Source organism: Acromyrmex echinatior, chromosome 3 (genome assembly GCF_024713525.1).
Source record: "Acromyrmex echinatior isolate Ae372 chromosome 3, ASM2471352v2, whole genome shotgun sequence".
Taxonomy (NCBI): Eukaryota; Metazoa; Arthropoda; class Insecta; order Hymenoptera; family Formicidae; genus Acromyrmex; species Acromyrmex echinatior.
In genome coordinates, this window is record NC_141854.1 from 15155 (window position 1) to 32430 (window position 17276).

Below are 17276 nucleotides of genomic sequence, written 5' to 3' on the forward strand. Positions count from 1 at the left end.
TCTCCGTGACGATATGTGTATAAGGTTACGTATAGAGATTACAAAAAAAACCGTAAATGCGAAAACACAACAAGCGATACAATACAATGAATTCGTGGAAGAACTTGAACCGTAAACGAGAGTTATATGACAAATAACATTGAAAGAATGATTCACGAAAATACGCGCGATCAATTCAAGCTCTTCTTTACATTTGTCGCATTAGCGTGCGAGATAAACGCGTTAGCCTCTTCTGGCAATAAAACTAATTTGACCAAAGGACGAGTTAATTCGGATGAGGCGGTTTTGACTGTGACCACCCGCACTACGCCGTCGTCTCCAGGATGTAGCTGCGTGATTCGCGCCAGAGGCCACTTATTTGGCGGCGAGAGCTCGGAGCGAATGATGCATAGCGATCCAAGGCATGGTGGCAAAGCGTCCTTGGTCCATTTCGGTCTGGTAGCCAGAGTGTGTAAGTACTCGCGTGACCACCTCTGCCAGAAGTGGTCTCGCATTCGCTGAATAAGTTGCCACCTGGAAAGCAAATTCTCCTGTTCGTCCGACAAGGACGGCTCAGGAATGGCCAGCAGTGGTGCCCCGATGAGCAGGTGACCTGGTGTCAGAGCCGTGAGGTCGTCGGAGTCGTCTGAGAGTGCATACATGGGCCTTGAGTTCAGGCGTGCCTCCACTTGTGCGAGCAGGGTGCTCATTTCCTCGAAGGTGAGCCTGGTTTCGCCGATGGTTCGGCGCAGGTGATACTTAGCCGATTTCACGGCCGCCTCCCAGAGTCCACCAAAATGAGGTCCCGACGGGGGATTGAAATGCCAATGGATCCCCTCCGATGTAGCTACGTGTGCGATCCTTTGTCCTTCTGCCGAGGAGGCTCGAAGCATCTCGCGAAGTTGCCGGTCGGCGCCCAAAAAATTGGTGCCGCAATCAGAATATATGTCCGAGCACAGTCCTCGGCGAGATGTGAATCGACGGAGAGCAGCCAGGAAGGCGTCGGTGGTGTAAGCTGAAACAGCCTCAAGGTGAACGGCCTTGGAGCTAAAACAGACAAAAACTGCGATGAATGCTTTGTGAGCGCTGTGCCCCCGCTCTTTGCTCGTCCTGATGAAAATAGGCCCGGCGTAATCGATGCCCACGTGAAGAAATGGGCGTGCAGGAGTCACTCTCCCTGGAGGAAGGTTCCCCATTTTTGGCTGCGGAGTGGCAGCCCTCCACCGAGTGCACGTCACGCATTGATGCAGCCATCGCTTGACTACAGCTCGACCTTGTGGAATCCAGAATCGGAGGCGTAGCAATCCCAGGGTCATCTGGACTCCTCCGTGGAGAGTACGGCGATGGTAGGCTTCCACCAGCAGGCGAGTGAGCCATGACCCTGGAGGCACGATGATCGGATGTCGCTCGTCGAACGACAGCGCTGCGTGCTTGAGGCGCCCTCCAACTCGCAGAATTCCGTGCTCGTCCATGCACGGGCTGAGGGTTCGCAGATGGCTGGATCTGGCAAGGTCGCGCTTGTCTTCGAGAGCTGCTCTCTCCTCTTGGTAATGCCGTGACTGCGCTATGCGTATCCACCTGATGAGCGCCGCGTCGAGTTCAGCTGGGAGAAGCGCCGACCCGTTGTGCTGACCGTTCACAGAGCCGACCGCGCGACCGCGGTGACGCCAACGCACGCACCAGGAAGTCACTCTGAGCAGCTGGTGAAGCGACGAGAATCTGAGCAGTTCTTCCGGCTCGAGGTTGCTCCTGACGACTGCTGCGAGTATTGCGGCCCGCCGCTCTGGTACGTCCCTGATGGGCTCGAGGTTGACGCTTGGCCATAGCGACGAATTCCCGCTCAACCAGGCGGGACCCGTCCACCATAAGGAATGGCTGAGGAGCTCACTTGGTGTCAGTCCCCGGGAGGCACAGTCGGCAGGGTTGTCCTTGCCCGGGACGTGACGCCATTGAGCCTCTGGAAGCTGCTGCTGGATTCGTGTCACCCTGTTGGCCACGTACGTTTTCCACCGCGAAGCGTGACCTCGAATCCAGTGGAGCGTGACCTTGGAGTCGGACCACAGGATCACTGGCGTTGTCGCCAGGTTTAGCACAGAGCGCGTGTGCACGAGCACGCTTGTAAGCAAGGCGGCGGCGCAGAGTTCGAGTCGCGGGAGAGAAACGAGCTTGATCGGCGCGACCTTGCTTTTGGCGGTCAACAACAGAGTCTTCGTTTGGTTGTTTGCGGTGATACGGAGGTACACCACGGCGGCGTAACCTCTTTCGGACGCGTCTGCGAAGCCGTGCAGTTCGAGTTGAGAGCTCGTGTCGCCGGTGCCGAGCCAGCGGCCGACTCTGAGCTTCTTAAGCAGTGGAAGTTCTTCCCAGAGCCGCTCCCACTTTCCAGCGATGGTTGACGGCAATGGTGTGTCCCACTCTAGCTGCTGTAGCCAGGCCGACTGAATCAGAATTTTAGCTTGAATGGTTACTGGAGCCAGCCATCCGAGCGGGTCGAAGAGTCGAGCGGTCTCCGACAGCAGACTTCTCTTGGTGAACGTGACGACGGTGCGACGAGGAACAGAGAAGGCGAATTCATCCCTGGTTGGATACCAGCGCAATCCCAGCGTGGAGTGGTTCTCTAGGTCCCACGACCGCGAGTCTCTGGTGAGACAGTACTCAGGCGGAATGTCGCGAAGAAGTTCCTGACAGTTGGCGGCCCACTTTCGGAGAGGGAACCCGCCCGCCATGCAGAGGTTGCGTAGCTCGACTTGGAGCGCGATAGCGTCGTCTTTATCGTGCGCTCCGGTTACGATATCGTCGACGTAGCAGTCGTGTCGTAAAGCACTCGCGCCTCGAGGGAAACGCGGTCCGTCGTCATCGGCGAGCTGACGCAGCGTGCGAATGGCGAGAAATGGCGCGCAAGCGAGACCGTAAGTAACCGTTTTTAATGTGAACTCGCGTACAGGCTCATCAACGCGGTGTCGCCACAGGATGCACTGATGCCTATGGTCGTCGGGATGCACAAGAATTTGCCGATACATCTTCTCGATGTCGGCCACTAGCGCGTATCGGTGCCACCGCCACCGCAAAAGCACGTTCGCGAGGGGTGGCAGCAGGTTAGCCCCCACCAGCAGATGATTGTTAAGTGACTCATCTGACCTTGCACGCTGCGATCCGTTAAAAACGACTCTCAGCTTAGTCGTGGTGCTGGACTCACGAAGGACGCCGTGATGTGGAAGGTAGCACCGATCTTCATTGGAATTCGGAGGTTCTGGCGCCAACTCCATGTGACCTTGGTCTTCATAGTCCCTCAGGAAGGCTCGGTAGAGATCGCCGAATCGTGCGTCTCTCTCGCAGCGTCGCTCCATGGCGACTAAGAGTCGTTGCGCAGGTCTTCGCGTCTCAGCTAGCGTCGTCGGCGGAGATGCAAAAGGTAGTCGCACTATGTATCTTCCTTCGGCAGTGCGTTGGTGCTGCAGCGCGAAGATGTCCTCGCATTGCTGCTCCTTTGGCGTGAGAGCGACGGGAGCAGGCACTTCTCGCTCCTGCTCCCAGAAGCGGTGCACAAGGTCGGCCAACTCGTGATCTGCTGTGCACTGAAGCGAGTGGCGTTGTGCTGAGGTGTTTACTCGGTCGCAACCTCCCGATAAGATCCAGCCGAGCAGCGTCTTTTGAGCGATAGGCGCTTGGGGGCCTCCCTTGCGAAGACCATCCTGGAGAATGATTGAGCATACTTCCGCTCCAAAAAGCAACTCAATAGCGTCGTTTGCTGCGTAGTCGGGATCTGCCAATTGGAGCCCTTTCAGATGTGGCCACTCCATTCTGATCCTTGCGTGAGAGCCTTGATAAAGCGACAGACGTGGCAGAACAAAGGCTCCGACAGTGAAGTCGGTCCCTGTTGTTACCGAGGTCACCTTGAGAGTCACCTTTCCCCGGCTGGGCCCGGAGCTCTTGCCGCTGATGCCGATGACCACGATTGAGGATCGAGAGCGTGGCAAGCGTAGGCGTTGGACCAGAGCCTCGGAAATTAGAGAAATTTCCGAACCTTGGTCGATGAGCACGCGTGTGGTGTGCTGGTTGCCGTGACGATCAGCGATGGAAACTCGCGCCGTTGCGAGCAAAATGGCCTTGTGGTTGTTGTCGCGTCGCACTGCCGACAGTGAGCTGACCTCTTGAGATTTCGGTGAAACGTACGCGTCGTGTAACATTGAGTGGTGACGAGACTTACACGTAGCACACGTCCTTGTCGACTGGCACTTCGCGAAAGTATGAGAGCCGAGACAGTTGAAGCACAGCTTGTGAGTTTCGGCGACGGCCTTGCGGTCGGCCGCGGATTTCTTCTTGAATTCTTCACACGCCATCACGTGGTGCTTACTCTTGCATAGAACGCATTGAGAAGACTCGGGGTGTTTCTTGACGTGATGCGACTTGGCGGATCGCGACGAGTTGTCGGAGACCTTGAGCGATTTTGGTTTGGCGGCTGTGAGAGTACGTGCTCTTTGGTTTATGAAGTTCATCAGCTCTTTAAGAGTGGGCATGTCGCTCGAGGCGCTTGAGAGTGACTCCCACGCCAGGCGAGTTCTTGGATCGAAGAGCTCGACGGCAAGATGACTTAGTAGATCGAAGCCATGTCGATAGGCCTATCAATGCCCTCCTGGCCGTTGACTACCCTGGTCAAGGCGTTGAAGACGCGGTTGAGCCCCTCCGCACTTTCGTTCTTCATCTTAGCCACGGCGGTAAACTTGGAGAAGTTGGAGCGTGATAACTCTCTCATATTTTCGTACTGCTCGCTCAGCAGCTCCCATGCGCGTGGATAGTTGTCTTCGGTCATTGCTAACGGTCGAATCAGTTCCTCAGCAGGACCCTCCAGACAAGTTTTCAGGTAATGAAATTTCTCAATTGCTGAGATTGATGAATTGTTTCCGACAATGGATTGGAAGAGATCTCGGAAAGTAGGCCAGTCTTCGAATGCGCCAGAGAAAGAACTAATCTTGAGGCGAGGCAGCGACGGTTTTCCGGAAGACTCATTACCTTCTATTTTGGAAGCTGAGCTCGGTTCCTTCACCTTGAGTTTCCGAACATGGTCGAGAAGGAGACTTCGTTGCGTGATGTACGTCACTCTCGCTGAGTTAGCGACTCTGGTCGAGTTGTATTCGCTCTCCGCGAATGCATCTTCAAGATGCTCTATGATGAGTTCATGCTGAGCCTCAAATTTCGCCCACAATCCATTCAGAAGACCGACGACTGTCTCGGCGGCTGCCAGTGTAATGTTCGCTGCGCCGAGCTCCTCCAGATCTGATACTGACTGAGCCATGCGATCGCGAAGGTCGTCTTGCTTCGTCAGTAAATTCTGCAGTTTCTTACCCCACTCGTTCTTTTCAGCACTAGCAAACTGAACGCGATGCACTCGACACTGCGGATGCCGGCGAGAATCCGGCTCGAAGGACCAGAAAATGTGCGAGAGCGCACCGCGCGGAAAAATTCGAGTGAGAGTTCGGCGCACGGCTGGTATGATGCACGACAGTAAAATCAACTCAGTTTCTTTGTAATTTAACAAAAGAATTTCTTTAATGTATTCAGTTACAAAGTCAAAAGATATAATTAATTAAAGATTAGATTAACAGAATATTAAATGCGGTCACCTTTTCCAAATTGAGTTTGGAATCGCGGTGATGGAAAATCTCGGCGATTTTTCTCGACGCTTCTCGAAAGTTTCGGTTTATAGCGATTTCACTAAACGGTTAGCACAGCGATTTTACGAAGCGAGATTATGACTCTAAGAACTCTAAGAACTTTTTGGAAGTAAGAAGGAGGACGGCGAGATCGAAGCATTTATTGCTTTCGGCCTGAGCTTTCCTTTTTGGGAAAAATCCAATAAAATTTTGCCACAATCGTAATTATTACGTGGCATTAGGTGTACAGAATTGATTGGCGCTTTGAATTCTTTTCTAGCGACGTTCAACGTAACAGTCATGCGCGGCAGAAAATCCGTGCGTGGGATTGGTGACAGCGCATGACGTATTCGTTAGAGCGCGGCGCTCGCGTGCGCGAATTGAATCGTTCTAGAACTTTCGATTGTCCGTTGCCGGTAATGACAGCTTGTTTGCGTGTAACGAATTGTTTTTAAAAAGAACAAAGAACGACGAATTCGATGATTTTAATGAGGATTAAGATCATGCTTGAGATGAAATCACGAGCTCAATTTATGCATGCGTTCAATGACAATTAATGTCGGTCGACTGAAAGAATTCTTGCTTTTCTTCCGAATTACCGATCTCGAACATATTGAAAAAACGACATCGAGAGCGGATGTATTTATAGCGCGCAAAGCGAAACCGCTCAATATTCAAAATGCTTCTTTTTGTGTCGGACAACTGTGATGTACATAGTATAACCACTAAAGAATTGAAATATATATCGAAAATTATTTTGCTACAAGAGTTTAAGAATTATATAAATGAACTGTAGGACAGATTACCCGAGCATATAAAGGCTGATTCAGAAGTTCAACAACATCGGTGCTTGAAACATTATAATTTGCTCTGCCATCGATCGCACATTGATGGTCCAGCGCCATTTATAAGAAATTGTATCAGTAGTAAGAGTAGGCTGATTCTAACCCAGCAACTTTGGGGAGAGGGTACCCGTGGTACGGAGGGGATCGCGGAGAGGGAAGGGGTGACGTCACTAGGGGGTGGCATCAAAGGAGGGAGGGGAGGGAATGACGTCATATGAAGTGACGTCACTAGACGAAGAGGATGACGTCACAGAAGAAGGGGGGATGACGTCACAGAAGGGAACATCACTAGACGCGGAGATGGAGGTGCGGGGGACGAGGATGTCCCAAGTGGGGGAAATTACGTAGTCGGAAATTACGAAGCGGAAGTGTGCGGAAACTTGCGTCCGCGTCGCGGTGAAGACATGGCGCGGGATCAATAGCTGCCGGGCGTGATCCGCCGTCACCGCTGCCGCCTCCGGGCATGGCCCGTCTCTGGGCGCAGTCCGCCGCCACTGGTCGCCTTCACCACCAGGCGCGGTCCGCTGCCAGTCCCTACCACTGCCTCCGGGCGCAGTCCGCCGCCGATCCCTACCACCACCATCATCGCGATCTCCACCGCGCGTTATACTTACCATATTTACTTACCTTAATATTTACCTTTTTTTTCCGCTTATGCGTCGCTCCTCTTCTTACGAAATCTTCCCTTCAGCATTTATGTGATTATTCATGCAAAAATATTTTTTATTCTACTGAATTATAATTATGATTTTAGAGAGAGTGCGATGATACGGTCGCGCGCAATACGTATCACGCGTGATGACGCGCGCGTAACATGATACCGCAGAGATAGAAAGTAGGGTTGACAACTATCCACATATTCGGATATCCGAGAAAGAGATAAATCCGAGATAAAATATCCGATTGAACCGGGTAGCCGGATCCGAAACTTGGCTGAATATGGATATCGAATCTCCCGACTCTTTCTTTGAACATACATATATCTCACCGCAGCTACGTCCATTGTAGTCAGCTGCAAGCACTATGTTTATGCATATCGAGAGAGAGAGAGAGAGAGAGAGAGAAAGAGAAAGAGAGAGAGAGAGAGAGAGAGTTGTGAAAGTGAAAGGGAGCAAAATAGGGTAAAAAGATATAAGAGTGAGAAAACACGGAAGATAATATGAGAAAGAGGAGGAGCGGGAGGGAGGCAGGAAATGAGGAATCTTACAATGCAATTATGAAGTTTAATTTTTATTTCTCAATTTATAGAAAATATACATATATAAATATATATACTAATATGGGCTTATTATAGTTTTATATGTTAATATAGATAGAAAATATAGACTTTTATATGTTAATATAAAAACTTAAATGAAAGAATTTTAGGAAGCACTATTTAGAACTAATATTTATTTAATTGGTTAATTAAATATGGGAGTAAAAATTAATTCGGTCCGTTTTTTTGTGTTCAAAAATGCATTTATTTCAGAATAAAATGAATGAACAGATTAATTAAAGTATTGTCCATCGCTGGCTACTACTTTTTCCCATCTCTCAGGCAATTTTCGAATTCCATCTCGAAAAAATGATTCGTCTTTGGAGACGGTCCAACTTTGGAGCCAATTTTCGATTTCTGCGAAAGAAGTAAACCGATGACTTGCCAAATCATGCTGCATCCTTCGGAACAACCAGTAATCAGAAGAAGCAATGTCCGGAAAATACGACGGGTGCGGTAAAACATCCCATTTGAGCGTTTCCAAATATTTTTTTACGATTTTTGCGACATGAGGCGAGCGTTGTCATGAAGAAAAATAACTTTATCATGTCTTTGCTCGTATTCCGGTCGTTTTTCTCGCAATTCATGGCTCAAACGAATCAATTGTAGCCGATACCGATCGTAATGGAATCGCCAGGTTTCAGCAGCTCATAGTAAACAATACCCTTTTGGTCCCACCAGATACAGAGCATGATCTTCAAACCATGAATGTTCGGCTTTGGTGTTGATGTTGAGGTCGATGGCAACGATTGACCGCTTAGCGTAGTATTATATTTTTTCTTCTTGGGGTTGTCGTAGAACATCCACTTCTCATCTCCAGTCACAATCCGATGCAAAAAACCTTTTCTTTGTTGTCTTTGAATCAGTTGTTCGCAAGTGAAAAATCGCCTTTCAACTCGGTTTCAGTTCATAAGGCACCAATTTCTTTGTTTTTGAATTATTCCCATGGCTCTCAATCGTGCAGAAACGGCTTGTTGAGTTACTCCCAATGATTCTGCAAACTCCTCTTGTGTTTGACTCTGATCTTCTTCAAGTAATGCCTCTAATTCTTTGTCTTCGAATTTTTTTGGTTATCCAGAGTGAGGCTTATCTTCAACGTTGAAATCTCCATCCTTGAAACGTCGAAACCATTCCCTACATGATTTATGAGTTGGAGCAGTGTCACCATAAACTTCGACAAGCATTTGATGGGCTTCAGCTGCACTTTTCTTCCAGTTAGCAGAAAATTAGAACCTCCCGCAAATGCTGCTTGGTTAACACAAAATTCGACATTTCAAACACAGTAAAAATCAAGATTTTTGTATGAAACTCAAAGCGATATAAACTGAATATTATTAGCAGATGTCTAACTTCTCTGAAAACGCCAAAATCAGCTATCACTATGAACTATTCACAACAGCCAGAACCATCTTTTGGAAAATGAACCGAATTAATTTGTACTCCCAATATATATATATATATATATAGATATATATATATATATATATATATATATAGATAAATAGATAGATAGATAGATAAAAAATTAATAGACATGTACATATATATAGATAAAAATTAAAATAAATATACATATACGGGCAAGTCAATAAGTATTTAGAAAAACATAGTAAAACATTTTTTTTGATCGATTCATTTTTATTTCTCAACATAGTTTTCTTTCAGCTCGATACATTTGATCCAACACTTCTCCAATTTTTTCAATTCGTCCGAATAATATGATTTGTCTCTTCAAAATAAGCCTCTGTTTCGGCGATGAACTCTGATGGTGAATCTCTTTCCTCCGAACCATTTCTTCAGGTTTGGAAACAGGAAATAGTCGCAGGGGGCTAAATCTGGCGAATGCTGGATGGGGAATCAATTCGTAGCGGAATTCGTTGAATTTGCTATCGATGTTGTATGAACCCGTGCATTGTCTTGATGGAAGAGCATTTTCTTCTTCGCCAAATGGGGACGTTTTTTCTTTAAAATGTTGTTGAAACGGTCCAATAAGACTGCGCCATGTAAGTAATCGCCATCGTTTGCTTCGACGGAAAGTAATCGATATGAATTATACCACGTGCATCCTAAAAAAATTGTGGCCATCACGTTTCCGGCCGACTTCACGGTCTTCGCCTTCTTCGAAGTTGATTCACTCGATAAAGTCCATTGTTTTGACTATTCCTTCGTCTCGGGTGTGAAGTAATGGATCCATGTTTCGTCCACAGTAATGAATCGAGAAATTTATCTGGATTACGTTGAAACATTTCCAAAGATTGTTTTGAAATCGTCACACGGTCGTGCTTATGATCCATAGTGAGCAAACGCGGCCCATCTTGCCGATAGCTTTTTCATATCTAATTGTTCGTACAAAATTGAAATCACTGTGCCATATGATATGCCTGTGACCTCAACAAGCTCGCGCATTTTCACTCGTCGATCAGTCAAAACAATATCGTGGACTTTATCGATGATTTTTGGCCTCAATTGGACATCCCGAATGAGGTGCATCACATGTGGATATATGACCACGTTTAAATTCATTTACTCAATTGTATACAGTCGCAAACGCTAGTGCAGATGTGCTATGAATATTATCCAACTCGGCTTTGATTTCTTTCAACGTTAAACCTTTCATATGTTTGATCACTGCACGAAATTCGTTTTTTTTCCATTTTGCAAAAAATACAAATATACAAAGATTGTTCGCTTTAATCATCTATAGACATGAATTCCGCTCAAAATTTGACAGTAATTAGCTGAAAGATGCTATTTGTCAAAAAGTAATGTAATATGACACTGCGAGTGCCCTCTGACAGATTTTCTAAGAACTTATTGACTTGCTCTCGTACATTTACATATATATAGATTAACTTACCTTAATATTCACTTTCTCCCATCCTTCCTTTTAACTTCAACGGCATTATGTTATATCGCGCACAACCATATCATAATGTTACTGATAAATTTAATATCTTTAGGCCTAATTAATTGTGAAAATGATCCTGGAATGATTAGGAAGCTGTGAATGAAATACAATAAATATAAATAGTAAGTATGTACATAAATAAATATCTAAAATAAATAATAAAATAAATAATCCCTGTGTCTGCAATCATTCGTTTCTTTTTCGTGACATTGTATTACGCGCGCCTCATCACGCGTGATACCATCGCGCGCGACCGTATCATCGCGCTCTCTAAAATAATAATATAATTTGGCAAAATAAAAAATATTTCTGCATGAATAATCGCATGTAATAAACGCTGAAGGAAAAATTACGTAAGAAGGAGATGGCGACACTTGAGAGATACTTGTAAGTATAGTGTGTGCGATGGGGAGGGAACCGCCGGACCAGCAGGCGGCGGCGGGGGTCGGCGGCGACCGGCAACGGTAGCGACGTCTGCGAATCGCGCCCAGCATTGACCCCGCGCCACGTCTTCACCGCGACGCGGACGCATACCTCCGCTACGTAATTTCCGGCTACGTAATTTCCCGCACCCAGAATTTCCCGTCCTTGTTTCCTGCGACGTCACTCACTGTGACGTCATTTTCTTCCTCTTCTACTGTGACGTCACCCTCTCGCCTAGCGACATTATCTCCTGTGACGTCATCCCTTTCCCCTTCCCGCGGATTCCCCCCCCCCCCGTACCGCAGGTACCCTCCGTCTCTCACTACCCTTCAGAGCTCTTGAGTTAGAACCGGCCTACTCTTACTACTTGACAACAACAATAACAAAAGACAATTTTTTAAATCACGTGATAAACGCACTTCCGATCGAGTTGTATATCCTCAGATATCAATTTTGTGGTCTAGATACGCATTTAGAAAAGCGATTGGCTAGAGGCGATCGAAATATTAATCTGTTGAACGCGACGTATCGCGAACATGACATAGCTTATTCGTGGAGCAAACATCTCACGAAACCATACGTATCTGACAAAATACTCGCTGAAGAAGTACGGAAACGGATTACCGCGAAAGATTCGACTCTTAGAGAGAGAGCTGCTGCCACAGCTGTTTGGATGGTTATGAAAGCCAAAACAAAAATGGTATGTGCTTGAAAACGAAGAAGAAAAAGCGAAGATGAAAAAACGAATATTATTGGTGTCAAAATGCGGTAGTATTTTACCTATTCTGCTGCTGTTGGGAGTCTTCGGCTCGTTGGTCAGCGGCGCGGCAGGAGTCGCAAAAACTATAAACAATAATAAAGCAACGTCAGTTGGAAGAACCGAAACGACATAACCGTATCATGGAAGGTCATGGAGTTTGCCTCACTCCGTACAAGCGTGGACAAGAAGTCACGGAAAAAATTAAAAAGATAAAAAAAATGTTAAACAATTGCTAAAAATGCCGAAGGGTATAATTACCAACATACAACTGCAACAACTGGCAAAATGCGTATTCCATATTTTAGAGGTATTTTTATGTGTACCTTACCAACAGAGGGAGTATCTCGAAATGAGAGCGATATCGTAAATTTGAATAATGCTGATGGATCAGGTATTCATTGGGTGGCGCATGCGAAGCAGGGAGATCGTGCTTTACTTTGATAGTTTCGGCAATCTTCGAACACTGAAGGAATTGATGCGACATTTGGACGTAACGCAAATCGAATATAATCGCACGCCCAACGTTACGATCAAAGTAACTGTAAAGAACTGTATCTACAATTTTTACAGTTGACGATCAATTTAAGAATTGATATTACACTCTTTCAACTCAGTATTCATTCAAACATATCACTGACATTTACGCTCACCGGTAAGAGTAGCATCTCGTGGCCTGTTTTCCGGCCGTAAATTTGAACGATAGTGATTATGAGCTCGGTCTTTGAAACCTACCATACGATATCTAATGTAAATTCATTGAATAATAAGTTTTACTTTGACGAAGATGACACAGAAGTTATCATTCCCGGAGGATCGTACAAGATACATGACATAAACAAGTATCTAAGACATGCAATTCTACAATTTCATCCTAATGATGTTGCGAGAGAGAGAACGCTTCGCAAAGAGGATGAACAGTATCCATTGACTATTCATGCCAATAACAATACAATGAAGAGTGAGATCAAATGCGCTTATCGAGTAAATTTCACCAAACCTCACAATATTGGATCTCTGTTGAGATTTTTATCGAATCATGTGTTGGAACCACGACAGTGGCACGAATCGGACGTATGGATAAATATTATCAACGTAAACATCATTCGCATTGAAATGCAACGTGACCGCAAGTGCATACAGTAACGACATGTGTATGCACGCGTTGTTACACGAGTTTTTCGCCGAGCGTGTCACCAGGATATAAGATATCGGAAAGACACAAATCATTTACCTTTCAATCATCGTACGGAGCATTACGGATCTGACGATTCGCATTGTGAATCAAGACGGACGATTACTTGATTATCGCGGAGAGGAGATTGCATATACGAAGGCGACAGCGATAATGAGATACGACACAATAACGTGAGATGAACTTGTTTTGAACAAGCAGGCGAAATAAACAAGGGACATAATTTTTGCCAGAGGGATGACAGCAATCAAAAACATTCGATCGTCCAGTAGAAAGAAACTCACTGCGAACATTAAATTTTTACAATCATTGGGCTTTGTTGTACGAAATATCTGAGATGGCTGATATCTTGAATATTAGAGGCGGACCAATCTTTGACGATCGTCAAGACATGTTCGACATGTTCGTTTCTCGCGTACAATCCGTACGTCAACACCATGTTTGGACATAGCGATGAGATAAGGATACTCGTACAACAGCAGGATTTATACACGTTGCCGTGTGAAAGCATTCTCCACATTGAAAATAGATTGACTTCAAAGGAAAAAAAATGTAAAAAAGCAGCCAAATCTTGGATGTAATTGTGTGGCATTCGACGAAATTCGATATGAATTCAACGGTATGGTGATTGATCGCAACAGAAACGTTGGAATAACTAGTCTTATGAAGGCTTATGCAACGTTTTCTAATGAAATCGCATATAGTTTGCATGATGCTGAATTTATCGACTCTAGTGATACCGCGAAAAGCCTAAACTCCTTTTTGAAAGATTTTACTCTAGTAACCATTGATTGCTCGTGACAAAACAAGCTGATTCTGTCAAGAATGGCACCGTGGATGTACGATTAGAATTTAAATTCAAAGAGAATGTACCCGCGAATACAACTGCCTGTCTTACCATATATGACCGTGTAATCGAATATAGCCCAACGTCAAATGTGGTACGCAAGATTACTTAAATTGATCGTCATCATACGTCCCATACCATGGAACTTTTTGACAAAATTCGAAAAGTATTGCACTTCCTGACTGAATGCTTATCACCATGGATTGCAATGGGAAAACAGGATGATCCCGTATAGCATGATGAAACGCCTGATTACGATGGCTGTAATTGGTGCGGAAGAGAATGACGATAATAAGACTGTCGTATACGTTAAAGGACGTGAAAAACGAGAATGGCTGGCTGATATACTCGATAGCGACGACTCGACAATTGAAACTCTAGATACTGATTACTGAGATATAGATACTTTACGAAATTTTGATATTATTAATAGTGTATGATGTGGAAAACATGTTAAAAATTGTGCATACATTAAAAATTATGTTATAGAATGTATTTAAAATATACAACTTGTGGTCGCAATGCTACAAAAAAATATATCAAATTAAAAAAATAAAATATGAGATTTTTTAAAAATGCATTTTAATTTCTTTCCCCTATCCCTATAATTAAGAATTTAAATGATAGTTGTTCAGAAGTATCTATATAGTTTAGAAATATGTATAAGTGTTCGATAATAGTTTTAATAATGATTCGATAATTAGAAATACTTGGCCATTTGTATTACTACTGGTTTTTTGAATATTTTTCTATTTAAATATCTATTTAATAAAATCGTGTGCCAAAGAAGAAAGAACAACGTAGAAGAGAATGCAACGGGAAGAAGAGAGAAAGCAAATAATAAGTATAGGACTGCAATGGGTGGAAGAGAGAAAACTGCATCCTAAAATGGATAGAAGAGAGAGGACAATAGGTTAGAGAGAGAGAGAGAGAGAGAGAGAGAGAGAGAGAGAGAGAGAGAGAGAGAGAGAGAAGGAACGGAACTCCCTTCTCTCTCTAACACGAACCCCCGATGACGCGCCTCCTTTCGACCCAGTGTGACTTCGCCCTCCCGTGCGACACTAGAGCCATCTGCTGGTTGCTGTATCCGTGAATTAGAATCGGCGTATATCCTACTCATATTTAAATACATTTTTATATTTTGTATTTAAATACAAAAAAATAGGAGTAAAACGTTAGCCAGGAGTAGGTATAGTTCAGAGGTCCCCTCTGCTTAAAAAATCCAATAAAAAAATAGAAATCCTATATAATGTTTATCAGGACTTATTGTACTTATCGGACATTAAAATTACAACAGAAAAAAAAGTTATAAATTTCTATTGTTTTATATCTTATATTAAATAAACAATAGAATATTTATCGGAGATCACAAGCTTTTATATATCCTATTACTATTAAATTAAATTAATAAAAAATAAACGAAAGGATGTTTATACGAATCTATATAATTTAATTCAAATATGTATATAATCCCTATATATTTGAATAAGACAGATGTTATAGAAAACTTATCGTATCCTCTTATCGTTGGCAATATAACGACATTCTTCAGATCATTGAACAATTATTTTGTAAATTTCAGCATACATAACAAAGCTGTAAAGTTTTATTGTTTTATATCTTATCTTATTTAAACGATAGAATAATTAACTGTATACTCAAACTTCTCTGTCATGTTATCTGGTTTAATATAAAATAAGCGACAGGATGATTCATTCGAATCTATACAATTTAATCTGAAAACGATTCTATTAGGTGTACAAAAAAGTTCTGAGCTTTTTTTTGTAAAATTCAATCTTTATTCAAAAACAAACGAAAAAATATTAATCAGCGAAATATTCTCCGTTTGCATCAACGACCTTTTGCCATATTTCGGGGAGCTTGCGAATTCCTTGACGATAGAAACTCACCGGCTTCGAAGCGATAAAGTCATCAATGCATTTTCGTATCTCTTCTAATCTCACGAAATGTGTATCAGCCAAATGATGCTGCAGCGACCGGAATAGGTAGTAATCGGAAGGCGCCATGTCTGGGCTATACGCCGCGTGCGGAAGAAGTTCCCAGCCTAACGCAAAGATATGGTCCTGAGTCGCTTTCGCAACATGAGGTCGAGCATTGTCATGAAGCAAGATCACTTTACGACGTCCTTGGCCAGTAAATGGCCTCTTTTCTTCTAATGCATCGCTCAAATTGGTCAATTGTTGTTAGTAGCGGTCTGCCGTGACTGTTTCACCCGGTTGTAACAACTCGTAGTACAACACACCCTTCCAATCCCACCAGATACAGAGCAAAACCTTCTTGGCGTGGATATTGGGCTTTGGCGTCGATGTCGAAGGTTGACCAGGATCAACCCATGATTTTCTACGTTTAGAGTTATCATAAAGAATCCACTTTTCATCGCCTGTAATGATTTTGTGCAGAAAATCTTTTTTCCGGAACTTTGAAAGTAAAGTGAGTGCAGTGTCACGCCGTCGATTTTTGTTGTCTTCGGACAATTCATGTGGAACCCATCTGTCTTCCTTCTGAACCTTTCCCATCGTATGTAATCGTACGGAAATGGCTTGCTGCGTAACGCCAAGCTGTTCTGCAAGCTCCTTTTCAGTTTGCGCAGAGTTTATATCCAGCAGTGCTTGCAATTCGTCCGTTTCAATCTTTTCAGGACGTCCAGCACGCGATTCATCTTTAAGACTGAAATCTCCTTGGAAACTTTTGATACCGTCTTTTACATGTAGCATGACTTACAGCGTTCTCTCCATATGCAGCACAAATCATTGCAGTGGCTTCAACAGCATTTTTCTTCAGATGAAACGCGAAGTGGATGGAAAATCGAATATGCTCTTTTATTATTGCCATCGTGAACACTACTGATTTTTGAGGTTATGTGCATCAAACGCCAAACCGTATGGCATTTTAGAAGGCCAAATGTTAACGCTTTAAAACCGCAAAAGGGCGGGAAGATATATAAAATTTAAATTGTTATTTCGGTTGTATCAAATCTAAAGCTCAGAACTTTTTTGTACACCTAATATATGTTTAAATAAGGTAGATAGAAAAATTATCTTACCGTTGTTATATAATTATTTATTGCATTTAGGTCATTGAATAATTAATTATTCAATTAATTATTCTAATAGTCTAAAGTACGCGATATTTCCTTTATTTCCGTATTGTTCTTGTCATACAACTTATATGTTGGTTTTAATCAATTATTTTAGTCGTTTATCAAAATTAGTTATATTCTATCATGTCTTTAATTGTAAATTTTAATTATGATTAAATTTAAAATTCTACAATTTACAAACTAAAAATATGAAAAAATATTATTAATTTTGATAGAAATTGACTGAAAACGATCTGAGCTGACAAAAATGATACAGAAGTATAGAAAATCCATCAAATATTTTAGATAAGTA

General features: G+C 43.8%; 2 protein-coding genes across 2 annotated transcripts in view; one reads left to right on the forward strand and one right to left on the reverse strand.

Annotated features, from left to right (window-relative positions):
* The window catches only part of Amacr (Alpha-methylacyl-CoA racemase), a 37963-nt gene that overhangs the window by 14528 nt on the left and 6159 nt on the right, over positions 1–17276 (forward strand). The gene's annotated exons all lie outside the window — the stretch shown is intronic.
* On the reverse strand, positions 171–7470 carry LOC147910050 (uncharacterized). The gene is given in 2 exon segments (XM_087404591.1): positions 171–4573; positions 4576–7470. Coding segments are annotated over 2 exon segments (5100 nt in total). The 5' UTR covers positions 5273–7470.